Source organism: Vipera ursinii (assembly GCF_947247035.1).
Source record: "Vipera ursinii genome assembly, chromosome: 2".
NCBI classification, from domain to species: Eukaryota; Metazoa; Chordata; class Lepidosauria; order Squamata; family Viperidae; genus Vipera; species Vipera ursinii.
Window position 1 is genome coordinate 70,217,098 of NC_139513.1, and position 27,996 is coordinate 70,245,093.

The 27,996-nt window shown below is 39.3% G+C and overlaps 2 protein-coding genes across 8 annotated transcripts; one reads left to right on the forward strand and one right to left on the reverse strand.

Moving 5' to 3' along the window:
• Nucleotides 1–1,031: 1,031 nt before the first annotated feature.
• CYB561D2 (cytochrome b561 family member D2) lies at nucleotides 1,032–13,994 on the reverse strand. 6 transcript variants are annotated; one of them, XM_083357018.1, is made up of 5 exons: nucleotides 13,901–13,994; nucleotides 9,231–9,531; nucleotides 8,368–8,453; nucleotides 7,322–7,359; nucleotides 1,032–5,711 (listed from the first exon to the last, which is right to left on the reverse strand). In XM_083357018.1, the coding sequence occupies exons 4-5, from the start codon at nucleotides 7,331–7,333 to the stop codon at nucleotides 5,208–5,210; spliced, it is 516 nt and encodes a 171-aa protein (XP_083213144.1). In that variant the 5' UTR covers nucleotides 7,334–7,359; nucleotides 8,368–8,453; nucleotides 9,231–9,531; nucleotides 13,901–13,994; the 3' UTR covers nucleotides 1,032–5,207. The 6 variants fall into 6 exon arrangements, with proteins under 6 accessions (XP_083213144.1, XP_083213142.1, XP_083213141.1 ...); XM_083357016.1 differs by having other exon boundaries at nucleotides 8,277–8,453; XM_083357015.1 differs by lacking the exon at nucleotides 8,368–8,453.
• NPRL2 (NPR2 like, GATOR1 complex subunit) lies at nucleotides 13,883–27,993 on the forward strand. Of its 2 annotated transcripts, none has more exons than XM_083357012.1 (12): nucleotides 13,883–14,108; nucleotides 16,555–16,640; nucleotides 17,027–17,118; nucleotides 17,247–17,415; nucleotides 17,515–17,623; nucleotides 18,504–18,640; nucleotides 20,614–20,711; nucleotides 22,136–22,172; nucleotides 23,543–23,636; nucleotides 24,196–24,313; nucleotides 26,339–26,481; nucleotides 26,720–27,993. In XM_083357012.1, exons 2-12 carry the CDS (start codon nucleotides 16,563–16,565, stop codon nucleotides 26,785–26,787), a joined length of 1,143 nt encoding a protein of 380 aa, XP_083213138.1. In that variant the 5' UTR covers nucleotides 13,883–14,108; nucleotides 16,555–16,562; the 3' UTR covers nucleotides 26,788–27,993. The 2 variants fall into 2 exon arrangements, with proteins under 2 accessions (XP_083213138.1, XP_083213139.1); XM_083357013.1 differs by having other exon boundaries at nucleotides 13,969–14,108; nucleotides 17,008–17,118.
• The last annotated feature ends 3 nt before the right edge of the window (nucleotides 27,994–27,996 follow it).

Genomic DNA, 27,996 nt, shown 5'->3' on the forward strand with positions numbered 1-27,996 from the left:
GATATCACCCTGCCAACAAAAGTGCATATAGTCAAGGCCATGGTCTTCCCAGTTGCAATGTATGGTTGTGAAAGTTGGACCATAAGAAAGACTGAGCGCCAAAGAATTGAGGCCTTTGAACTATGGTGCAGGAGAAGACTCCTGCGAGTCCCTTAGACTGCAAGGTGATCAAACCAATCAGTCCTAGAGGAGATCAACCCTCACTGCTCTTTAGAAGGCCAGATCCTGAACCTGAAACTCAAATACTTTGGCCACCTTATGAGAAGGAAGGACTCAGTGGAGAAGAGCCTAATGCTTCTAAAGAGCAGTCAGGGTTGATCTCTTCTAGGACTGACCAGTTTGCTCCCCTTGCTGTCCAAGGGACTTCTTCATATACATACTGTAATTGGCTGCATTCTTTGTTTTATTTTCAGTAATTCAATAACATTTTTAATTAGCCAGATAGATTTTTTTAGATGTCTCCCATTATTATTTATCATTGGAAATTATGATTGTGCAATTTATAACCTTCCCAGGAATTTCCAGCTATCTTGATTTTCTTTTCCTAATATACCTAGCCATAGAACATTAATTAACATCTCCTTGATTTTATTAATATTAACTTTCCTGAATTTGGGAATACATTAAGCTCATGACTAGCTTTTAAAAGATTGATTTCCAGCATATCATTATCTCTCAGGCTCCTACTGTATACTAATTTTATTAGTCAATTCTGCTGCACTGGCTGAGATCAGATTAATTCCCTCATTCCATATCTGCATTCCAAAAGACAATATTTTCAGCAATGCATTTTGGGAATTAGTTTCCATGACTGTGGGGTTTTTGTTTCTTAAACATCTGTATTTTTTTTATTCCGCCCTTACATCCTATTAGTTCAATGATTTTGCCATTGCACTTTCCCATTTTACTTCATCAACATTTAGTTTACTGAGTTACTTAAACTGTTAATGAAACCAGATATCAGGACAGGAGAAGACGATATTCCAGAGATGTCAGCAGGAACAGAGCAGTATATATAGATGAAGACATTGGATAAGGTTCACTGGTTTTAAAATACTAAGCCATGGTGTGAAGTAAGACTTTGTTAATTGAAGACGTCAGTATAAAACATATACAGTATTTTTATATATTGTAGTCAAATAGAAAATTCTTGATAGCTGGCAGCTCTGCTTCTGCTTATAATTCAAATGAACATCAGGAGTTGATATGTGAATTCATACACAGGCTCTGATGAACAGATTCTAATTCTAGTCATAGCTAATTTGGCTACTATGTTAAATTATTGCACAGTGACCTGAAAATGACTATTCTTAAAATATTGCGGCCATAATGAGTAATGTTCCTCTGAAACACAAGCAGAAATTTAATAGGGAATAAGGATAATAGAAATATCTGAAGTTGTTACGCTTTCACAAAATCTAAAGCTATCATTCCAACGACTTCTGTATCATTGAACAATCCAAAATCTATCTGACGGAAGGAAAAACAAACATGATGGCAGTACGTCATAGTTGCTGCATTTTAAAAAAAATCTTTATTTAAAGCACTTATAAGTACAAGCTTCTTTTCCCTACCCCCAAGTTTCAGTGGTAGGTTTATTTGCTACATAGTTTGGTGGCATATATTTTGTTTTTGATGTTTTCAGATTACAAATATTACCTATGTTCCCTCTTATCAAGGCAGCATTCATTACTTGACCAGTTTAATAGATAAACACTGGGCAAATAAGTAGTATTAGAACCAGTTATAAACTATTCATTGATGTTATCTTTGGAGGAATTAATCTTCCCTATGCTTTCAGTGCAAATACAAACTTTTTAAGCCTAATGTATGTTTTTTTAACTATAATACTGTATGATAAAATATATGTCGGAACACAAGGAGCAGCAACAGATATCTAAACTATGTACCACTGGAAATATAGACATTTAGGTACTGATTGAAGAGCATATCTCATACTCATTACACAATGCCAGGTGGTAAGATCTTAACAAGATCATCAATCTTTGTTCCTGCCTTTGTAATAAGAGAACTGAATTAATTTTTAAAAATAGGAGGGGGGGAATGCAATCAAAGCTTACATTGTAACTAAAATTACCTGTGGCCATGTCTCTGAAAACTGTCAGACTTGAGTTAGTCTGTTTCATTGACTGCAACATGAGTGTCTTTAAATACATCAGTACTAATAGTTCATCTGTGACACAATATTATTTCCCCATTAAACTTTTCTGTGATCACTCTTCTTTTCTCCCTCTTTGGAAGGCAGGTGTTATCCCTTCTCAATAGTAGAAAACAAAGATATATTTAAGGAGCTCCTGGAAGTAACATAAGCAGGAACTATGGTTACCGAAAATGTTTTAACATTAATGTAATGTTTGTCAAACCCCATTATAGTAGGTAAATTGTTGCTGATAGCCAAGATAAAAAAATAAGCAATTAGGATTGTTCCCCATCTCAGAAAGCAAAGGAAAAAGCTTTTCTAAGTTCTTTAGGAATCTCAGCATGCCTCGGAAGTGCTTTGATGTAAGAATTAAAGATAAATGAAAATGCTGATTATGCACATTTATTTAATCACATATGAGCTTTTCTCAAGCTCTGCTTGCATGATATATCTCATTTTTGTGAAAGAACTGTGCATATGAAACAACTTCAAGTCTGGAGAAATGACAGGATTTTCTTGCCAATCAAGCCTATGCATTTCTGTCTGTAACTGCAGGATCACACTGTCTAGTACTGTTATTCTTTACTACTCAATTGTTGAAAAGTTTGGGTCAAAAGTATACTTTGCCTGATTTACAGAGCAAGGATAAGAAGCCTTTTTTCCCCTTACAAGTCTAAAAGATGAGGTTTACAGTCACTTGTGACAGATTGTCCAACTAGTTTCCTGTTCAGTTTTGGGACTAGTTTCTATCACTCCAAGCTATCATCATTTTGCTGTAAGACCTCACTTTAGGGAACAGGAGACTATATAATACAGTATGAGAAGGAAGTTCAGGAGTTAAATATTGTGGAAACTCAAGAGGAGAGTTACTTATTCTTACCTTTTGTGGTTTAAAAAGGAATTAATATTTCATTATTACAATGCCACTGGATTATCAGTAACCTGAAACAGCACACTTTGTTAGCCATTATGCTAGTGCTATGGGATAGGTTCATCCATTCTGCTAAATTTTGGTTTCTTTTAACCATAATTTGTTGAATAAACTATGGTGGCCTGGTTCATAAAGATACCATAATGGTATAATTAACATAACCTTGTCAAAAACAAAAACCAATCACACTGTAATTTAGTTTTAACTTAGCCACTATGCTTTGAAACTTCATAGCTGCCAAAGCTGTGGGGTAACAGTGAATCACCTCTAAATTCAATGCATACTGCCAAGGGACAGATTCAACTCATCTTACACAAGATCACCCCTGAAGCTGCATCATAAAGTGTTGAGAGAGATTGAAACAAACAGTTCTGGCTATTTCCCAATCTTTTGCACATCTCTTTGGATGCATGGCCCCTTGAATTTTTGCCATGTCTCTTCTTTGCATGTGGGATAAGCCTTATTAGATCTTCATCTGCATATATAAACCAAGTGAATTTTCTTCTGAGTAAAAATGTATATTTTTAAGAATCAGTGTTCAGCCTTTATAATAGTAAATAGCAAGGAAGTACAGGAAAAGTTGACTGAAGGTTAGAGAAAAATACAAGGGATTATAAGGTAATGACAGGAGCTACCAAGCAGGAGAAAATTAGGTACTATTAACTATTGGTAGAGAAAGAGAGTCAGATGTGCATTGTGAAAGTTATGCAAAACTCTGGGGGGGCCTCAACATTTTTTTATAATAATAAGGCTAAAATAGTATTCTTCACTCTGCATTTCCTCATCTTTCTAAAAAATAGTTTGTGCTTACTTCCTTGCCCTTAGACTAGTGTTTCCAACCCTAGTCATTTTAAGATGTGGGGATTCAAGTCCCAGAATGCCCTAGCCAGCATTCCCAGCTGGTGTATTCTGGGAGTTGAAGTCCACACATCTTAAAATATTAAAGTTGGGAAACACCACCTTAGATTTTTCCTTCCCAATTCTATTTACAATTATAGATGACCACAACAAGAATAGTTGTCATGGGTTATTTGCTCCTGGATAAGGATACCATATGCTTTTGGGGGACACATCTTTTGAAAAGGTATTAGAGAGTTAGCAAAATAAGCGATTCACTATTATGCTCTGCTAACATTCCTATTATGCCATTAAACCAAGGCTAATAACATGCAACCTACAGAAATGGCTGACTATAGTTTAAATTCTGGTAGTGATCCAGGAATATATGTTCATGTTTTCTGCTTTAAATTAAAGTGCCTTTTTATAACTTTGCATCTTTTAACTACAGAGCAGAAAGTCAGAATATTGGTTGGGAATAGAGTTACAATAATCTCAATGTATCTAGAGAATGGAGGGACATTGGTTTTAAGTGATACCTTTTATGCTGAAGAGTTGTCTCTATCTTACAGGGGATGACAGTATTTGGGAACAGGACAGATATGCTTGAGTAATAAAAACAACAGGTGAAGGAATGTTCATTTTTTGAAGTTTCTTCACATTTTTCATCTGCACAAAGCAATTCTACTTTTTTAAAAAAATTTAAAAGATATTATTAGCCCTTGAACAGCACACACGATTTAGCTAATATAGCTGGATATGCTGTACCTTCACATAGTATGTGACTTTAAAAAAAGAGGAAGAATTGACCATCACTGCAAACAAAAACCGAACACATTGAATAAAAGCCATCTTTCAAAGAGGAAGGTTAAAAATGCCTGGGCCTTAGAATAGAGCATGAGTATTAAAAAAAATATATATAGCAAGTTAGATTTACAAGCGTAAATGTACATGGCCAGATCAAGAATAATTTAAACCATAATATATCTACTGATTTCATTTCGGGGTGAGGGAGCACCAGTAGGGCATGGTTGGACTCTTCAACAATACTAATTATTATTATAGTTGCAGCAACGGGACTGCAGCAAATTTGGTTCAACAGCATAGGTATCTATGCTATGGGGGAAAAATGAAGCGATAAAAAAAATCCATACAAAGTTAGAGGCAGATAAAGAGATTCTTGTGTTCCAGTATTCCTGTACAGAATTATGGATTCCTTCCAGATAATGCAGAAATGCTTCTGCGATCACACACAGATGTCTTGTTTTAAGACTGTTTTCAAGGCTGGATTCTTTTACGGTAGAGATAGGCATTGCTCACTTGGTTCATGATAACCAAACTGGTGAGAATAGGGCACAGCATAATTAGATACCAGGAGATTCCAGTCACAGTTGTAGAAAACCACAGGGAACACATGCCCAGCATCAAGCTGGCACAACCAAGTAGATACCCAATAAGCCCTGATGTGGCATGGTACAGTTTCAGTTTGCTCAGGGTCCAGTTCTTCATCAGCTTGGGATAGAGCAGGGCAAGCCCACCCATGCACTGCAGGCTAGCATATACCACTGTCAGCAAGCCAGTCTGGCCGTGCCAGGTGACAAAGTGCTCTTTCCCATTGAGGTACTTGTTATAGCTGATAATGGCAAATCCCAGCAATGCACAGATAAGAGCTAGCAGCTGTAAAGCCCAGTGGAAGCGGACCTTGGCCTTGCGGGAGAAGGACCGGAGCAGGCTGCTCTCTGGAGAGTAAGTCAGCAGGGCCTCTGTCATGAGGAAGGAAAACTGGGAAAAGGGAAGACAGAAAAAGACATAAGGATTACCCACATAAACATCAGCTGCAAAAAATATTTAAGAATACTTCATGTGAAAATTTGGGAAACCATCAGATATTTAATGAGACACTAATTTGTCAATGTGGGGGGCTCTAGTCAAGATGATACTTACCGGTAACTTTTAAAATGAAATTCTACAAAAGAAAAAAAATATAGATTTGGAAAGATGGTATAGAGAACCATCTTGAACCAGGGCAGCAGATGTGTTATGCTATCTTTCCCCAACTTCCATAGTAAAGAATACACACCTGCGCCTATTATGTGCAACAAAATATTCTGCCTTTTTGCATGAAGAGCCAGCAAATTGAACTTGTTATAAAAGATAAGGTTGTACAGGTAGTCCTCAAATTATGGTCACCTAGCAGCTGTTCAAAGTTACAGCAGACACCCCACCCCCAAAGAAGGCTACTTATGACCTGGTCCTGAAGTTATCGCTGCTGCAGTGATCCTGAAGTCATTAATCCTTATGAACAACCACGGTGATGCTGCAGTGCCCTCCTGCCTGTTTCCCTATTCCCCACCCCCTGCGGGTCCCCACAGGACTTGGACTTGCTTTCCATTCCACCAGGGCCCACATCCTCTTTCTCATCACTTAGCTTTCAAGGAGCTCCAGAGCTTGAGTTAGGGAAGCATAGCAAGACATTTTGTTGTTGGGGCACATCTTCCAAGAGGCCATATTGAATTGCCATTCATAAAATGGCCTCTTCTAGGATTCCAGGGGTTGATCGTAAAATGGCCGTCACTTCTGGGATCGTGCCACACAGCCTAGCAATGAAGCAGTTTGTTCTGTTTCCTTAACGTGGTCTATGCAGTGTTGCAGAAAGTGCCAGGGCTTTCTACAGCATTGCACAGATCATGTTAGGGAAGCATAATGGATCATTCTGTTACTGGGCCACACGGCTGCATCCCCAGAAGCAGCTGCCATTTCAGTGCGGCCACAAGGAACTGGGTTGCTAGGCAACACAGCTCAGCAACAAAGCAATCCACATTGTGGCTGCACTAAAATGGCAGCTGCATCTGTCACATGGCCACATGGCCCAGGAACGCTGAGGGATGGCGTGATATGCCCTCCTTCCCCAATGTGATGTACACAGGTCTAGAGAGCTTCAGAAGCTAACTAGGTGATGGGGAATGGGCAGGAGCCCAAAGCCCTGTGGTGAACCAGTGTGGGGAGGGAGAAACAGGCCCAAGGGCTCTGGAGATCCCAAGGGGTGGGAAGCCTGAAGTGTTTCATAGGAAGCCCAGGACAGGTGGGCCTGAGTCTGTGCTAGGCCTTCCAGCATCTTCCATCCCTCAGCCACTTTGTGTTCTGACCCACACAGTCATTTTAACAACTGCAGGGGGTGGAGGTAACCAAGCAAGGCACTCTCTCAACTGTAATGGGCAGGCTACATTGTGGTCATAGGTCAAGGATTACCTGCATAGTTAGTTATTTGAGAAACGATAGCCAATAGTAGAAGGAAGGAGCGTTATTTATATCTACTACCTTGAGTTATTTATAAAAACAATAAATGTGAGATAAAAAAATCAAGAAAACATAATCTCATTTGTCTGGCTTACCGCAAGAGACATTAAGAAAGGATGCCAGGAGAACAGACCTGGAAAGGAATGAGAGCAAAATCAATCTCTGCTGGCTAATCATGGCTGAAAAGATAATGTATGCTCCATACATTCTATTCATTTGTTGAAGTCTTAAAATAATACTCTGGTGTGATATAATCCAATCCAAGGTTTACTGTATATCATAGCTACTATGACTATGCTGATACTGCATTTGGGAGATGCCACCAAAATCTGGAAGCTAATTAGGGATAATTTTCATCCTGTTTTTAGACTGGGTATTTTTAAGGGTAGAAAGACAGAAGACCTGACATGTCCACAGATTGTGAAGTATTAGATTCATATTGACTGAGAAACTACAAGTAAAATAATACTAAATATGCCAGCATTGGAAGCTCACTAGTTTTTTGTGAAATAAGTAATTTTGAGGTTCTTTCAAATATGAATTTAATAATCTCTTGAGGTTGAGGAAAAAATAAAACATGTCCATCCCCACCATTAAAAAAGTGACAACCTAGTGAAACCTAAAACCAATTGTTTAAATTCCAAGAGTAACAGGATTGTTTTGGAGAGTTAAAAGAAGGAAACAGATGTATAATGAAGTATTTTTTAAAAAATGTTAATTCATCAAACTTTATACTACATAATATTCACGGTAAGGTAACACAACATACATTTTCAGAATTAAATGTTAGCCACTTTTGTCTAGTGATTAAGATACAAAGCTGGAAACCAGTAAGTCATGAGTTGTAGTCCTGCCTTATCCATGAGAGCCAACTGGGTAACGTTGGGCCAGCTATTTTCGCACGTCAATTCACTTCACAGTGGTTGTTGCAGGGAAAATAGAAGAAGGGAGGTGTGTTGCATATGTCCTCTACATTGAGTTATTTATGAAAATAATAAAGATGGGATACAGCCTGAAAAATTATGTATATTCTCAAAATTCTTTATTCACCATGGAAAATGGACATTAATCCATGTTAAGTCTTTGCGTCCAAGACTCTTATTTCATTGTCACCTTCCTTTCACTAAAAGAAATTGATTACCTTTTCCTCGCAGAAGGTACAGAATTATAACTGGATTGGAGAAGACAATGCAATGAATGGATGAACTTAGTGGGATGAAGCTCAGTCTGTAGTCAATAAAACAAAAGCAAATGCTACACACACCGACCAAACTCAGCACAGGCAATGCAGTATGGATGCAGTCCAATCATAATCACAGATGATTATATATTAAGAATCCCTATGGTGAGAAATTGGGAAACCATGACTACTAGGTATTTTAGGTATGAAGCCAGCTAGGTGACCTTGGACCAGTCTCTCTTTTTCCTAGGAAGACAATTGCAAGCCACTTCTGCATATCTTGCCAAGCAAACTGCAGACTTGTCCAGTCACCAGGATTGCATACAAATGTAACTTTTTTCTCTAAGAACACAATGGAGCATTTATGAATGGGGTCTTTCCCAATGCTGTATCTACAGCTATGATCCTATAAGGTAAGTGGGGCTGATTGGCCAAAATTTATCAAGAGAACTTCATAACTGAGTGGGAATTGAATCTAACTCGCTCAGGTGCAACACCTTACCTCTGCACTCCGCTAATTGTTTTAATTATATATAACAGTACAGTTGAGATTGGAAAATCCAGAGTGGGGTGTTGGTGAAAATGGGTGACTAGAATTGCCAAGGTCCAAGTCTAACTCAACTAGGGAGGCTATTGACTCACTTTCAACCTGCCCTCTCTCTTCCTCCCCTCCATCCCCCTGTGCCCAGCCTTAACCTACTAGCTAAAGTCATCATCCAGCAGGACGATCTATACTGTACAGTAGGTCTTAAGCATTCCTGTCCATGTTTCAAGTACTATTGGGGAAATAACACAGCATGGTCCTCCCATTGCTCTTTACTTACTTGATCCAGGTCTGGTGAGCACCACCACAACTATGGTGAATCCAAGAGAAACCAGGTGTGCAGCTGCACCAAATACAGTCCTGAGAGAGTGGTAAATCTGAGGTTCTGTTTCAACTGTCAGAGCCATGTCTTCTGGAAAATGAATAAGATGTTGGCCTTCCACTGTCCACTAATTATTGATTTTCCGTGTTTATGTCCAAAACCTATCAAATGCCTCAGAACATCAAAGTGAGGGAAAATTCAAGCAGTATTGTTTTTAAACAAAAAAATCTTCAGGCTCCTCATGCTTCTGTCAATAATCCTGTGTGAAAAACGTAAAGAGATTATATTAAAAAGGAGCAAAATAAAAGCATTGGAAAACCCAAGAATAATCTTTAGTCCTCAAATATAACTAAATAAAATCCTAGGCTGTCAAAGCAGAGCATTTTCAACATGGATTTCCCATCAAAACTGGGATTCTGCCAGAAAGGAAATTAAGTTTTAAATATTTTTAGACTTAATGTAATTTCATATCATAAAATGTTATAATTCCAAATATTTAATATCATTTCTCCCTCTCCTTTTTCCTGTTCTCATTTTATGTGCAATAAGCATATGCTGACTTTTGAGGGTTGGATGGAATTTTTTTGTTGTTGGGGAAAGGTTTTCTAAACTTTAATTTAGGGTGGGCTTCAGATTAAGAGGGTTTTGTTCCCTCTAGGAAGCAAACCGACTAAACACACAGCACTCAAACTAAACCTAAATGCCTGAAGGAAGCCTAAATACACCACTAATGCTGATCTAGCTCCATTATTTAGATTCAAGGGGAGATAGTATCAGTATTGCATTATGCAAGTACAGCAAGCCGCTGTCAACTTCAACTGACATTCAGAAGTATGGGAAACACCCAACAGGGATTTGTACTAGACCACAAACCAATGCAGACAAGCAAAAGAAGGAAAGCACACAGCCATGGTTGATACATAGAGATAGGTAAGCCCCAATAGGCTTCCTTGTGATTAATTTAACCATAGTTTAATTTTAAAAACCAGTGTCAACAAATCACAGTAAGCTAAAATATGGTTGGTTACTTTGTGGTTCAGCAGGGATCATGTGAACATAGCCATTAATCACTTTTGTTCTATGTGTAGGAAGCAAAATATCTACCTCTTCAAACTGAACTCAACAGTCATGCAGGCACGCAGATATTCCTTTCTGGGGCCTTTTCAAAACAAAATGTTGTGCAGCACCTTTTTCTATGAATCATAAGCCAGAAAATTTCATTCTATACTTCTAGCACACAGGTCTGCAACCCGTGGCTCCGGAGCCGCATGTGGCTCTTTCAGCCATCTCCTGCGGCTCCCAGTCTTCTCTATGTGTAGTCCCCCCCAAAAAAAAAGTGGGACTAAAAAAGTTCAACCAATCAATTCAAATATGCAGGGTAGGTGCATATCTCACCTTGGCTCCACTCTTCAGTCAAACCCTGTTCTGCGCATGTGTGCATGTACGCGCATGCGCACACAATTTTTGTGGCTCCCAGTTTTTCCTTTTGTGAGGGAACCGGTTCCGAGTGGCTCTTTCACTGTTTCAGGTTGCTGACCCCTGTTCTAGCATAACAATGTACATTTCACTGCTAGTACACCACCAGAGCTATCCCTACAGGAGCCTAAACATTTAAAACATTACTGTTTTGTTTCACTAGGAAATTATGATTTCTTGAAGAACAGTCTGCAGTATTACATTCAACCTTTACTACAAGTGTCCATGGAAATGCATCTCAATCATATGCTATGAATATGTATCCAGGTTGAACACAGCAGGGCTCATGTTCACATCTATCATGCTGCCCATCTTCAGTCCTCTGAGCAGCATAAAAGTAGACGGCAAACATTTGAAACTCTTGAACAATTGTTCAGTCATAAGCACCAATGGAAAATGCCAGTAGATTAATTTTTATGCACTACACAGGTTGCAAGCTGTATTACCGATCTATTCACCAAATTTTATATAAATATAAACATGAAAATAATTTTCCTTCTGTTCATATTTACTGTTGTTAGGTGATGTTAATTTGCCTAAGACTAACCAAGTGTGTATCATCCTGAGACCTTTTCTGGCATTGCAAAATCCATCCATTAAATTGTTTACACCTGAAGGAATAGGTAAGCAATTTAAATATGTAATCATACATGCACGAGTTTCTTACAAATTTTCATAGCGGAAACTTGTTGCTAACTGAACATTACAGTTCTAGATACCCTGTAATAGTTAAGGCTACTTTGGAATCATAAATTTACAATGTTGTTGTTAGCTGAGAAGTCGTGTCCGACCCATTGCGACCCCATGGACAACGTTCCTCCAGGCCTTTCTTATGGTCCAACTTTCACAGCCATACATTGCAACTGGGAAGACCGTAGCCTTGACAATACGCACTTTCGTTGGCAGGGTGATGTCTCTGCTTTTTAGTGTGCTGTGTAGATTTGCCATGGCTTTCCTCCCCAGGAGCAAGCATCTTTTAATTTCTTCCCTGCAGTCCCCATCTGCGGTGATCTTGGAGCCCAGGAAAATAAAATCGGTCACTACCTCCATTTCTTCCCAATCTATTTACCAGGAATTGAGAGGGCCGGATGCCATGATCTTGGTTTTCTTAATGTTAACTTTCAACCCATGTTTTGCACTCTCCTTCTTCACTCGCAACAAGAGGCTCTTTAGTATCTCTTCACTTTCTGCCATTAGAGTGGTATCATCTGCATATCTTAGGTTGTTGATATTTCTCCCAGCAATCTTAATTCCAACTTTAGATTCATCTAGCCCTGCCTTTCTCATGATGTGCTCTGATATAAGTTAAATAGGCAGGGTGACAGTATACAGCCTTGCCGGACTCCTTTCCCAATTTTGAACCAATCAGTGGTTCAATTTGCCACAAATTTGCTTTACCTATGGAGATGTCATAATAAATGAAAATATCCCGAGTGGAGAATTAAACTCCAAGCTTTGTAAGAAGATGAATCTATAGTGATACAACTTTAATTAAATAAAACCATGGGATTAAAAAAAAATGAGACTGAAACCAAGAAATTTGGCTGATCTTAAGGCAGGTTGACCCTAACAACAGACTTTCATATGATACTTCATTGAGGTATGCCTAACAAATAAAACATATAGTTTAATGTACTAGGGACGCGGTGGCTCAGTGGGTTAGGACTCTGAGCTTGTCGATCAGAAGGTCGGCAGTTTGGCGGGTCGAATCCCGAGTGCCGCGTAACAGAGTGAGCGCCTGTTACTCGTCCCAGCTTCTGCCCACCTAGCAGTTCGAAAGCACGTAAAAATGCAAGTAGAAAAATAGGGACCACTCCGGTGGGAAGGTAACAGCGTTCCGTGCGCCTTTGGCGTCTAGTCATGCCGGCCACATGACCACGGAGATGTCCTCGGACAAGCGCTGGCTCTTCAGCTTTGAAACGGAGATGAGCACCGGCCCCTAGAGTCGGAAACGACTAGCATGATTGTGCGGGGGAACCTTTACCTTTACCTTTACCTTTACCTTAATGTACTAGCTTATTGGCTGGCTTCCTAGAAGATGCTGAACCACAAATAACACTACCCTCTTTTAGCCTAGGCTGTTCTGTTCTCTGTAATACAGCCAGGGCTTTTTTTCTCATAGAACGCTCAGAACGGAGTTCCGGCACCTTTTTTTGATGGAATCTTGTAGGGTAGGCAAGGCGGGTTGTATGACCTGTGTGAGTTCCGTCACCTTTTTCTTTTACAAAAAAAAGCACTGAATATAGCATTAAGGCAGAGACAGACGTCACAGCCTTCCTTTTCTTTATTTCAGTGGCAAGGCAAGACTCCCTCTGAGGATTTTGGAAAAAAAGACGGGGGCAGCCTGCACTTTGATTCTGCACCGCGTATTTTACGGGCACAATCGAAAGTGGAGGTGGCTGCTGGAAGAAAGGAAGGAAACATGAGAAGCTAACCTATCTAAAGAGACACACAGCGCTCAGGACTCCGACCCAAACGGTGATACACAGTTTCAAGAATCATTTCGGGGAGAGGCAGAGAATGTGCCGATCTTCCCCCTAACCTGACTTGACAGCGTCACGACACACATTCTCCTCGGATAAAGAAGCCGTTCCCTACCTCAGCTTTGCCCACCCCCACACCTTGCATTGCAATAGGCGATAAGGTCTGTAGTGCAAGAGATGTGGAGAGATGCCTCCGCCAATCAAGGACTGTATCTAGGTTTCTTTTTGCCAGGATGAGAAGCGTGAATTCCCGGGCTGCTGTTCCACAAAAGCATTTCAAGCCCTGGAAACCCCAGGCAGATCCCATCCCCTTCGGGAGATCTGTCCTAATCCGCCCACCGCCACGAGGCTTTCAGAAAAGCATCCCTCTCCCAGCTCCATCCAACCGCCTGGGGGACGGGGGACGGGGGACGGGGAGAGAGAGTCCAAGGAACTCACCTCCGCCGAGAACGGTAGCATAGCAAAGGAGCACCAACTCTGGTAGAAGCCGAGGAAGTATCTGATGCCTTTTCATTGGGCAAGTCTACCCAGTTTGTTATGTGTTCCTCCTACCTGGCGGCTCGTCTCTGCGTCTGAGAGGCTGAGCCGCGCTGTCCATCAAGCGGGGAAAACCCTCCCGAATACAGCTAACTGCGCGACACGTGACCAGCGCTGCACGTTCGTACCTACCATTCTTGCCTTAGCTTTAGAACTGTATTGTTACCAGCGGGCAAGGTCGGCGAGCACGTTGGCGCGCGGAAATCTGCAGGAAGGGTCTTTTCTTCGGGGCCACCAAGACGCATGCGCTCTGAGAGCGCTGTTTTTCCCAAGCTCTTTCGCTCGCCCGGTTGGAGTTAGCCTTGCACATGCGTGCTTTGCCCGTGCTCTTCCGTAGGAGGTAGGTGCAGAGCCTGTGGGCTGGTCTTTGGCTACCTGAAAGAGAGAGAGGAAGAGAGCGTGCGAAGGCTCCCGATGCTTTCCTTCCGTAGGGACGCGATCTGGCGGGGGGTTTTAGGAGCTTACGTGAACCCAAGTCTCGATAGCTTTCTATTAATTCAGGGGACTGGGCATTAAATAGGCCTTTCTTGAGCAATAATACCCTTTAATTTCATATAGGCAGTTTGATCATTGATTAAAGGCAAGCATAGTGTTTGATCTCTAGGTTTCTTCCACTACGCCTTTTCCGTCAGCTCTTAAAAAGACAAATGCTCTCCGCCAGAATGGTTGGAGTTGGTTATATTTAAGGAAGTGCGGACTGGCTTGTAGTTAATGAACTAAAGTAGTGATTTGCAATTTGGCAATTTAAGATGCATGATGGACTTCAACTCCTCAAATTTCCGGGAGTTGAAGTCCACACTTTTGAAAGTTGCCAAGTCTGAAAAACATTGAATAAACTGATGGACTGTGGTAGATTAATCTCCGAGTACTGTAGTTTAGAAATTTGTGCACACGTAAGTGGTAAGATTAGCAGAGAGGTTCTAGTGATAGATAGGGCACCTGTTTTCAGCCAATTTAGAAGATTGCTAAGTACAGTACAAAGCCATTCTCAACATGATGAATAGAGTGGGTAGACATATATTTACTGCTATCATGGGATATTGTCCTGCCCTCTTTTGGAAAATATGGGTCTTTGGAAACAGAGCGGCTGTTTGTAGATATTTTTTATAGTACAGTATTTATAGTATTCCTATGCAGTGGGAACCAAAGAGTGAGAATGCTAGGGGCTACCTTCTATGTTGCTCAACACAACAGTTTCTGAATTGCATTTCACAAAATGCACTGATTACTCCCTCTGCTCTTTCTGACTAGGGGTGACTCTCAGATCTTAACAGTTTGATCTGTGACTCATTTAGTCTTAAATGAATAAGAATAATTCAGCAGAGTTCTGGTTTCTACAAGATTGTATATAAATCACAGACAACACATCCTGATTTATTGTAGTTACACTAGTAAAATAATTCATTTATTGTGGTAGTTGTGCTAGTCTTCCAGTGATAAGCTAAACTTATGCAGAATGTAAGCTTAGTACTCAGGTTACATATTCAGTGCAGGAGGTAAGATTAACCTAATCAGGGTTAACCTACTTTTGTGGAATTTGTTCCATATAAAAATAGGGCAATTTCTTCAATTGCTGGCTAAGGCCAGTTGGGTTCCCTCCGGCATCACAGATGCTGGCTGTGACTGTGAGTCTGCTCCATTCTCCTTTTTGTGGTAATTGAGACTAGAATCTCGGTCACTAAGTGATGCAGTTGTAAAGTGAAATATCATGTGACTGCATTGCTTAGCAATGGCAATCTTGGTATACTCTGCTGCCCTTGTTAAGCAAGCATTGTGGGTCACTAAGTGAATCCCTCCCTGGTTTGAAGTTGGCTTCCCAGGAACACATGTAATTGTTGCTGTTGCACTGCCCTCTGTGTTGTACAGCATCTCATGGCTGAGCTGCTGGATTTCATTACTAAGCTGGTAACTGAGATCCTAAGGCTACAAGTTCTTGGGATATCAATTTACCAGCTGGTGATGTTCTTCTTTTTCCATGTCTAGATCAAACTTTAGACTGCCAGAATGAAGTCACCTTCTTGGTTTTGTTGTTAGGCAAAAATAAGTTATTATTGGTACATGCTTTTGGTACTATCTGACCCAGAAGCAGATGGGCCAGCTCTGTGTTTCTCCACATTCACACAGCATGTTGTTTTTCGCTAAAAGCCTTCACGTAAGCATATTGCTCTTACCTTAGACACTCCAACCCTCAACCTATTCAGGGTTCTCCAAGTAGTATACGGCAGATCGCATTCTTCAGCAATATCGTCCTGTAACATTATGCCTTGTTCAATGGTCTCCTTTCTCCATCTTTCTAATACAGCTTTGTTCTTGTCATAAAGCTTTTGTTAGATGTGAGTCAGCAGGCTTGGAGCATATGTCAGTTCAGAGAATATCAATGATGTTGAGCCACCATGACAAGCATAGATCTGTCCCAAATCATCATGAGCATGGTGCATAATTAGATCTGGATATTGTCTTGGGGCAGATGAGATGTAATCTGATTACATGTAATCTCCCACCCTTATTACAATGTTCAGCAAATTATTTAAAACCAGGTTGTTCTTTCGGACCTTGGGATAGAGTGGTTTTGGAGTCTCCTTTAGTTGATGTTTGGTTATAGCTGAGTATTTGTCCTTCCAGTTAGCCTCAATTTATTTTTTATTTTTTTATTTGTAAACCACCTATAGTCATCAGAGAGTCATATGGCCTTGAAACTGGATTAAAAAAAATAAAGAGTGATACTTCAAAAAAAAATTTCCCCAAAAGTAGCTTTCCATTCATTTCTGTGTATTCATCTTTTTCAGTTACAACAATGGAAATCAGCAGCAGAATTGAGTGTATATTTTTCAGTGAATTCCACCCAACACTGGGACCTAAAATAACATATCAGGTCAGTTGTGCAAAAGCTACCTGTCTTGTTTGTTATTTTCTGCTCTGATAGGCATCAGTGGTCCAAGATTTTAGATTTGCTCTTTACTATTTTTGACTGAAGTTGAAACCAAGACCAAGGAAAACATAGTACTTGCCATTCATGGGGGACCACCTTTTGTTAGGATGTCCTTCATAAAGTGTATCAGAGCTTATTTTGCCTCGGCTTGTCTATTTTTATTTCTGATTGTGCATTTTATTTTTGCAGTGGTCAATAAAGTGTTTTTCTACCTTTGTTTGAAATACATGTTGCCGTAGCATTAAAATGGTGTTGTCCTAAAAGTCAAGATCATTATTTATTAATTCATTTGTCTATTAATTATTTGCAGTTCTGTCTTGTTCCTGCAGGTACCAGAGGATTTTATTTCCCGAGAGTTGTTTGATACAGTGCAAGTATACATCATCACCAAACCCGAACTCCAAAATAAGCTTATCACAGTGTGAGTATTATGCAGGAGTACTGTAAGAAAAGCCTTACTTGATGAAAAAATACAATTACTCAGTATTTTGGGTGCTGGAAAGATAATTGTTCTCTTTCTCTTCTCTCCCCTGCTCCACAAAAATCCAGTACGGCTATGGAGAAAAAGCTGATTGGTTGCCCAGTTTGCATTGAACATAAGAAATACACCCGGAATGCCTTGCACTTCAACCTTGGCTTTGTTTGTGATGCTAGAGCTAAGACCTGTGCACTGGAACCGATTGTGAAAAAATTGGCAGGTTACCTTACTACTCTGGAGGTTAGAAATAGCCTAAATATGGTATCCTTCATTTCTGCTCTCATGTGTGTACAGATTTTTTTATTATATTTTATTATACTTTATTTCCATTTTTCCTAGCTTGAAAGTGGTTTCATTTCCAATGATGAGAGCAAGCAAAAACTGATACCCATCATGACCATCCTACTTGAAGAACTGAATGCTACTGGCAAATGCACTCTGCCTATTGGTATTTTCACCAAGCATATTGTTACAAAATATATTTTGGAACAGAGTATATTAAAATTCAGGCTAGTGAGTCTTGGGCAGATAAGACCATGCAGCACTTTTAGAAATATGGACACTTATTATTTAGTGCTGCCTTCTTCATATCTATATCTCTCAATATGAAAAGGTAAAGTAGATAAGAATATGATTTTGCTCAACAGCTGGAAAAAGTGATAAGTGAAATTCTGTACTGATTTTCTTGAGCATACAGTACACTGTAGTTTCTATTTATTTGTTGGATGGGAAGGGAGATGTCATTTCCCGAAGCAGTCTTCTCCAGCCTAGTACCTCCACAGTTCTCAACCACAACCACTGTTTAGATCAAGGATCCACAAAGTACCAAGAAGAGTTGGATGTTGGTCCTTTGAAGGAAGTTCTTACTATTCTTTACAAATATACATATAATTTATTAATTAATTTTATTTATTTATTTGATTTGATTTGTATACCGCCCTTCTCCCTAACTATGGCTCTTATAAATTGACATGCTTAAGGAAATAACACTAATTGTCGTTGGGGTTTTTGCATAATTTGAATATTCTCTAGTACTAAGTGCAACATGCTGTAAGACAATAAGGTGAGTAGGCTATACTGTAACACTATCCTATTGGTTTGGACTGTCATTCACTTGGGTTATCTGATTACCCACTGGTTTGAAAATTGCTGTACATTCAACATTAAAACTTAATCGTGGTTGTAATATGAGCACTCCCACTGCACTCCCAGTCCAATTATGCCCTGTAAAGCAGGGCCTATTTTTGTTGTCCGATGTATTTCAATTCCAGCAGGCCTGTTGTGATACTATAATCTTGCAATGAGTTAAGCATTACCCCTTTTCATAGATGAATCAAACACCATTCACCTGAAAGTGATTGAGCAACGTCCAGATCCCCCCATTGTACAAGAATATGATGTTCCTGTCTTCACCCAGGATAAAGATGACTTTTTAAATTCTCAGTGGGACCTCACTACTCAACAGGTTAGTGCAAAAAATTAGCTTGAAATAGTCCCACTCATGGATTTCATGATAATATCAACATTAGAGGGAGAATTTGCCTGCAATTTTCCTCCACCAGATCCACCACGAATTAATCTCCTGAGCGATTAAAGGGATTAAATTTTGAATATGTATGAATTTATTCAGCCTGTCTCCACTGTATTGAAATGGGTTCTAGCTAAATGTTTCCTTGCTTTGAGATTCAGATTGCAGTTTTGTGGTCTTAATACTGCTGTATTTATTTAATTGCATATTCAATATTATTCATCAGAATAGAGTTTTTAAGAGAGGTGACAGGATGCCATGAACTTTATAAGTGGCAAAAAAGGTTGTAAATCATGGTCACATGTCCACAGGCTGCTGCAGGTGATCTTAAAAGCAAACCAATTTCCAAGCAGCTGAATTGTGATCAGGTGACTGCATTGGGATGCAGGAAAGTAACTTCAAGGATGGGTCATAAGTATATTTTTTGAGATCCATCATAATTGGTCATAAAATGACCGGTTGTTAAGCAAAGACTACCTGTATTTTAGTTATCAATGGCAGGTTAATTGAAATTGAAATTTACTTGAATCTATGTTGTTATTTGTGTGCACATGAGTTAAACTCAAGTGAAGTAAGTGGATACAGATATGAATTTGCACACATTCCTTCTCTAAAACTATGCATTTGCTAAGATCTTCATCTGTTCAGCACAAAAGTGCTTGCATAGGTCAAAGGGAGAGAAATGTCAAAGTGAGGCAAGCAGCACTATGGCAATGCAGTATAATCTTTGCCCACTTTCTGTATGCATCATAACATTACGCATTCAAGGAGGCTAGGGCTCCTGGGACAATGCTAAAATGCTGCGTTTGTCATTCTGATAAAAGCTGTTGAAAGCCTGCAGTTTCCACTACACAAAAGAAAATGGCTGTGCAGGTAGTAAATGGTGCCAGATATTGGTACATGTAGCACCACTTCTGCATGAGCTACATTGGTTACCAGTGTGTTTCCAGGTTCAGTTCAAGGTGTTAATTGTCACCTTTAAAGCCCTACATGGCTTGTGTCTGGGTTACCTGAGGGACCACCTTTTTCCAAGAGTCTGTTCTCATTCAATCTTGGGGATTGGGCATACTGCAGATCCCATCAGTCAAACTGCAGTAACACCTGCTCTGTGGAAAATCCTCTCCTCAGAGATTAGAATGGTTCCAAACCTGTTAGCACTTCAAACAAACTCTAAACATCAGGCTGTGTTCCTGAGCCTACAGTGCTGAATGTGCTAAGGGCCCAATTTCCTGGCTTTATAATTAATTGCCCACGTATTTGAGCAGCTGTATTTATTTTGGATGTTTTAGAGTATTTTATTTAGAGTTTTAAAATGCTTTTATTGCTTTAAATGTAATATATATATTTAATTGTAAGCCTCCCAGAATCATTGATTGAGATGGGTGGCTATAGAAAATAAATAATTTTTTAAAACCCTGGAAAGCTGATATTCACACCAGAATTGATAATTCTGATCAAGTAAGCAATTAGTAAAGTATTGGCATCAGACCTTACTTGCCTCTGCCATTCAGTTTATAGTTCAATGCAACAGTTACATTTATTTATTTATTTATTTATTTATTTATTTATTTATTTATTATTTTATTGCATGAGGTGGGCAGCTACATACATTTGATAAACAAGTGAAAGGGCTTAAGACACAGGTGTCAAACTCACCGCGTCACATGACGTGTTGCGACGTATCGCAACTTTTTTTGCATTGCCGGAGCTGGGGTGGGCGTGGCCTCCAAATAACGCAACCACATAATGACACCCCTGGCTTAAGACATGCTTCCACTGAAATCAAATGTTCTTTTATATGGACATTTTCTCATCTTATTTTGTCTTTCTGGTTTAATTTATGAGGAAAAAATTGTTTATATTTATGGATCTTTAACCTTACATTCATTGTATACATCCTCTCACATTAGATCCTGCCATATATTGATGGATTTCGTCATGTTCAGAAAATATCAGCTGAAGCAGATGTGGAACTCAATTTGGTTCGAATTGCTGTCCAAAACCTTTTGTAAGTGCTAGGTGCACAAAAGAAAAAACTACTGGGATTGATTACAGGAAAGAAAGAGTGCTTTACATTACATTATTGTGACATGATGTAACATAATGTAACATATAACATTCCAGCAAGCACTCTTTAAGATCCTCTTTATATTAGGTTCTGATTCTTTTTTGATGGCTGCAGATTTTTTCTTGTGTATTCGTTTGATACTGTTTTGACCATAGTTTAAAAAATCATACATTAAGGCTCTTTCTTTACTCTAATTCTGCAACTTTAATCATCTTTCTAATAACATTTCCATAGGATATGGAAGAGTTTTTCTCCATGTACTATAAATTGGGGAAGTGGGCGTGTCATCTGACATTTATTAGTTAAGCAAGAAGCAGAAATGGCCAGAAATCGTGGATGGAGATACTTTGAGCAGCTGCAGCTATTTATCTGAATTTAACTTTCGTAAAGTAGAAATAGGATTTTTCTTTTGTTTTTTTGGTGTGCAGTCCACTGTTTTCCCTTGTTTGTCCTCTCTTTCTGTTCCCTTCTCTTTTCAACATCTTAATTCATTTTTTGTCTTTTTTTTCTGTTGGAATGAGGAAGGGAACTATGTTTTCTCATGCAGATATTGGGAGTATATATACTGGTATATTTTTGCATTTGTGTATTAATGAGAATGGTTTATATAAATGGAAATTATTTAATTTTTTTAAATAAGATATTTTATAAACAATTAATTTGCAGTTAGAGGTTATTGCTTGGATTAATATTGAGCTAGTTTGGTGGTAGTTAAGGTGCCAGAATCGAAACCAGGAGACTGAGTTCTAGTCTCAGCTAAGGAATAAAGACAGGTAGGTGACCTTGGGCTAGTCATTCTTTCTCAGCCCCCAAAAGAAAGTAATGACAACCCACTTCTGAAATCTTGCCAGGAAAAGTGTGGGGATTTGTCCAGGCAGTTACCAGTAGTCAATATGGATTCAAAAGCACACAGTTTGATTAAGATCTTTCTGGCCTCTCCCAATCCAGCCCTTTTTTTGAAGATTAACTTCTAGAAAGTGTATAAATACATATGCCCATCTGCTCATAAACATAACGCATATATTTATGCATGAAATCATGGAAGAATCTGGTTTCTGCTAGAATTATTTTTTTTAACTTCTTGATCCAATTTCTGTCCCACCACAATCCATGTCAGTGGATTTGATAATTCTAGGTTAAGAGTTTGGGGAACCTAGCCATTGCACAGTATTTGTATACGCTTCATTTTCTGTCAATCCATTTGGAAGGTGGGGTTATCTTTGAATTAATATGACACATCCAGTCACCAGTGATACTGGTTTCTCTATAATTTATTACTTTCTCCTGTATTTTTCTTTTTCATATAATATGCATATAGTTTTCCATGTTTGTTACTTTCTAATGGTTTTTCTTTTTATTATTAGATACTACAGTGTAGTCACACTTGTTTCAATACTTCAGGTGAGTAGAACGTACACACAATATGAATTGAGATGATAAAATATCAAGTTGATATATTTGCATGATTATGCATGATCAAATGGTGCTTTGTAAGTGTGGGTCATCTATCAAAGAATATAGTTGTTAATTAAGGCAAGGGTGTCAAACTCATCATGTGACGTGTCGCAACGTATTGTGACTTTTTTCCCATTGCCAGCAATGGGGTGGAGTGGTTTTGGCGTGACGCATCTGGCCCATGGGCCGGCAGTTTGACACCCCTGTGTTAAGGAATAGAACTCACACCCTAATAGAGCAATTGTTTCTCCAATAATCCCTTCCTGCTTTAGCTCATAATAATCTGATGAGAAATAAGACGATATACATAAAATGTACATTTATTTTCTGTTACCTTATCACAGGAAAAAGTGTCTATCTCGTCTTCTTCAGCTCCTGCATCTTTTTCGACTAGGCTTTAGTGAAACCTCAAAACAGAAAATTTGAGATTATCTAGCCCCATTTTAAACAAAAAGAGGAACCCTAGTTGTCATACAGGATATTTTGAGGCTTAAAAACCTGATAGATGTTAATGAAATGAGAAGTCTCCGATATTTGAAAACAGTATATCCAAAGTACATCTTAGGAAAAAAAACCTCAACTGTAAATGGAAAGAATATGTATGCTAATTGCCAAGAACGTTAAGAGTTCAGTTACTATCTTGAGGTGCCAAGAAAGGTGTCTTAGAAGCTATAGGAATTCACTCTTCTAACCTACCCCACAGAGATATTGCTGATGTTAGAAGAGAAAACTGACTTTGGAGCTCCACCTTCCTATACCAAGGTCTTTTGAGCATCAGAAAAGGGCAAAGGTACACCCTATTTTTTCTATGTGCCAGACCTTCCCAGCCCTTATTCTGTGTCAGTTAATTACTTTCAGATGAAGGGGAGCCTACTGCTTTTTAACAGGAGTAGGGATAGGGAAGAACCCACCTCCCGGCTTTTGTTCTGCTGACAAGAGCCCAGCAAGGCTGAAACTGCATAGGAGATGATGGTAGCAGAGAACTCCCAAATAACAGCTCAGAGTGATCTGCCCCTTCGTCACAAAAAAGCCTGTGTATTCTAGAGTTCCAAATTTTAGGTTGCAGTACAGAAGTTCTGTGATCTCAGTGGGAATGTTCTGTAGCCTAGAAGCAAAAGTTTGTTAATTGTTACTATTGATTGGCATACTATCCTATACTGCTACTTGATACCATTATTTCATGTCATATTATTATATGCTACTATACAGTCTGTTGGAATGCTTTTGATGAGTAATTAGTGAGAATTCCAGCAGTAACTAAAATGGTGCAACTCTGCCACTATTGACTGGAATCTCTTTTTTTCCCCCTCCCACAGTACTCAAATGTCTATTGCACAACTCCTAAAGTTCAGGACCTAGTGGATGATAAATGCCTGCAAGATGACTGTCTCTCATATGTCACAAAACCAGGTAAAGAAGCATGGATGGCTGAAAGTGCAGTCTTGTTTGTATCTGTTCAAACTACATCCTTGTGAGTTGAGTTGGACTTAGTTTCAGGAAAGTGTGTATTTTCCGCCTCATCCAGAGGAACTACTATAAAATTGGTCCTTGTCCTCACACTTACCAAGCCTGCTGACATTTTTCCTGTTAAAATCAAAGGTTATTAATATAAGCTATTTACTAAGCTATTGTAACATATATTTCCATAAAACAATCATTTCACGACATAAGTAGTCGTATGAATAATTTATAGCAGATAAAATGAATTCATTTGCTTTTGGCTGACTTTCAATCCAGAATAAAAATCTCATAACAATTGCTGGCATTGTCAGTGACCCCAGCACTTTCATCGCCTATATTTGGCAGTATAGATCAATTTGCATCCAGCCTTGCAATGTTATTTTTAGTCCTAAATGCAATCCACATTGTAATTTTGAATGCTGTTCTTACTTCATCTTTAATTTTGATGGTAGCCATCATCTTCATCAAATAGCTTTCCCAATTTTGTTCTCTTGACTATTTTCTATAGGGCACAAGCGAGCCAGTTTGAGAGATGTTTTCCAGCTCTACTGTGGACTGAGCCCTGGGACAACTGTTCGAGACCTTATTTGCCGCTATACCCTCCAACTCCAGAGAGTGGATGAAAGGTAGGGAAGCTTCCCCTCCCTTCAGAAAACCAATGACTCAGCTATATGCCGCATAGAGCAATTCAAGGCTAAAATGATTTGAATCTAATCACTGTTGTCTCATCTACAAAGCCGAGAACTTTGCTTGAGATCTGTAAGAGAGCATATTCATCAAACTACAATTCCTAGGGCTCTATCAAGACAGGTAGAAACAGCCACAGGTCAGCTTCCTTAAAATGGATATATATTTCCAGAACAAACACATCCTTTTCTTTCTCGCAGCTGCCAGATCACATAATAATGGGCTAAATCAAAATATGAAATTCCTTCTCTTAATTTGTTTGCTATCCTATTTTTTTCAGTAAACCTGTGTGTAAGAAGAGTCTGGCTATTTGATTAGTAGCAATAGCATTACTTATTCACATAAAACAACATTCTTGTTGCGTACATGTTCAGACTTCTCTTTTAGTATTAATGGGCAAAGCATTCATTTGTTCTAAAAAAAACTTAGAAACCTGAGGATGTCTGGAAGGAGAAATAATTGCCATGATCTGTTTGTGTCAGGGCCTATTAAACATGTAACATGTATATCAAATAAAAGGTAAAGGTAAAGGTTCCCCCGCACATGCGTGCTAGTCGTTTCCGACTCTAGGGGCTGGTGCTCATCTCCGTTTCATAGCCGAAGAGCCAGCGCTTGTCCGAGGACGTCTCCGTGGTCATGTGGCCGGCATGACTAGACGCCAAAGGCGCACGGAACGCTGTTACCTTCCCACCGGAGTGGTCCCTATTTTTCTACTTGCATTTTTACGTGCTTTCGAACTGCTAGGTGGGTAGAAGCTGGGACGAGTAATAGGCGCTCACTCTGCTACGCGGCACTCGGGATTCGACCCGCCAAACTGCCGACCTTCTGATCGACAAGCTCAGCGTCCTAACCCACTGAGCCACCACGTCCCTATGTATATCAAATACTGTCTGTCAATTGTGGCAGGTAGAAATTTGATAATTGTGTGCCTGTTGGTTGATCTTAAAGGGTCCTTTGAGCAATTTCCTCTCCATATAATTATTTCTACTCATTAAATACTCATTACTCATTTCCTGATGGAAAAGGTTCTTTTATTCTCACATCTCTTTTGATATTTATATCAAAGTTTTCCACGCATGTGTGAACAAGGACTAATAACAATCTGTGGTGCGGTACAGAAAAAAAAACCAGTCAAAAACAACTGTAGTTTTACAAAACAGGTTTCTGTACCAGTAATACATGTAATAACATTCCTGCTGATCTCAAAATTGTTTTTAGCACCACAGGTGTCAAACTCGCCACATCACGTGACGTGTTGCGACATATTGTGACTTTTTTTTTGCATTGCCAGAGCTGGGGTGGGCACGGCCTCCGCATGATGCAACCGGCCCACGGGCCAGCAGTTTGACACCCCTGCACTACACAGAGTCTTAAGAGCCATGGTGGCGCAGTGGTTAGAGTGCAGGCTCTCTCACTGCTCACTCAAGGAGTTCAATTCTGAGTGGCTCAAGGGTTGACTAGATTGTTGGGGGCAATAGGCTGATTCTGTAAACTGCTTAGAGAGGGCTATAAATCCCTATGAAGTGGTAAAGGTAAAGGTAAAGTTCCCCTGCACATGTGTGCTAGTCGTTTTCGACTCTAGGGGCCGGTGCTCATCTGTTTCAAAGCCAAAGAGCCAGCGCTTGTCCGAGGACGTCTCTGTGGTCATGTGGCCGGCATGACTAGACGCCAAAGGCGCACAGAACGCTGTTACCTTCCCACCGTAGTGGTCCCTATTTTTCTACTTGTATTTTTACATGCTTTCGAACTGCTAGGTTGGCAGAAGCTGGGACAAGTAACAGGCGCTCACTCTGTTACGCGGCACTCGGGATTCGACCCGCCAAACTGCCGACCTTCTGATCAACAGGCTCAGCATCCTAACCCACTGAGCCACCGCATCCCTTATGAAGTGGTATATAAGTCTAAATACTATTGCTGTTAAATATTTCAGCCTCTTTCTCTGAGCATATTCTTCTCTTGTTTAGAAAACTCATCCAGTTTGGTTTGATGAAGGGTCTTATTCGGCGGCTCCAGAAATATCCTGTAAAAATAGCTCGGGATGAAAGAAGTCATCCAGCTCGACTATACACTGGCTGCCATAGCTATGATGAGATTTGTTGTAAAACAGGTAAGGAATCATATTTCCTGTATTCATCTACTCACAACACATAGTAACTTATTGATAGATAACAATGCAGAAACAAAATAATATTTTTTAAAAGTAAATAGTAACAGTATAGCAAACAGTTGTAAAGGCAGCACAATCTTTGGATTACTTGGGAAATATAAATCAGTTTCCTTATTTTGCCTAAGCAATGGAATTATACTAATGTTCTTTCATGATTATTTCTTTTATTTCTCTCTAGGAATGAGCTATCGGGAATTGGATGAAAGATTAGAGAATGATCCCAATATAATTGTTTGTTGGAAATGAGACTCTTCGAGAAATGGGATGATTATAATAATAAAAATTGGGCGGCGGGAGACATTGTGGTGGCCCCAGGACTCTTCTGGTTCATGAAAAGCAGCATGGCTTAAACTAGCATCTGGAAAAAAAGGGGTTAATGGATTTGACCCTCTTTGATCAGCAGAGATGCTTCTTTTGGGGGAGGGGGGGTTGACACACTGGTGTATATAGAAACTTCAGAAGGCTATGGTGTTGAGCAAGAGATAAAATAGTTTGAAAATAGTTTGGAAGGAACTGAAATGGAAAAATGTCTAGCAGGGAATGCTGTACAATAAATCCTCCCGCTTAATTTGCTGCTCCTCAGCTGGCAGAAATACCTATTCTGCTTATTACTGTCTCATTCTGGATTTTCCCCATAACTAATAACTACACCTCTATCATAATATGCCTTCTTTTTTAACAAAAGGGATCATACCCACTTGAAATCCTTTAAGAGTTTTGAGAAAGACTTGCAGATTATAAATCATGGATAATCGTGCTAATAAAAAGCAAGCATGCTTTTTTTTAGGAAGTAAAATACTGAAGTAAAATTGTGGAAATAAACCTGCAGCATAGTTATATTTAATATAATTGGGTTCAACCTATTTATTTTGAATACTTTTCAAAACTGCTGATTGTGAGAAAGAATAATGGGCCTCTTCTATTTTATAAAGCTCATATAAACTAGAATATTTTCCTGTGGAAATTTAATGCAAGCACAGCAATTGAAAGGGAAACTAAACAGTAAAAATAAATATTGTGTAGAATCTCTAATTCATTATTTGATATCTTCCTCTTATAAATCAATTAAAGCTTTTGCATCTGAAAAGAACTTGAGGTATATGGGTGGAATTTTGATAAATGATTGCTAGCACAAACTGACTACTTTCGCAAAGGTAGACAGGTGGTCCCCACTTAACGACCATAGTTGGTGCCAACAACTCTGTCACTAAGCAATGTGATTGTAAAGTGAAACATCACATGACCATACTAACTAATCATAGCATTTCCAGCTGCAGCCATGAAGCATGATGTCACATGATCAAGTGTAACTACCTGCTGGCTTCCCCATTGACTTTGATTGTCAGGAACTGGCTGTGAAGGTTGTAAACGGCAATCACATGAGCGCAGAACTCTGCAATAGTTGTAAATGTGCACTGGTTACAAAGCAGCCGAATCTTAAATCATATTGAGTAT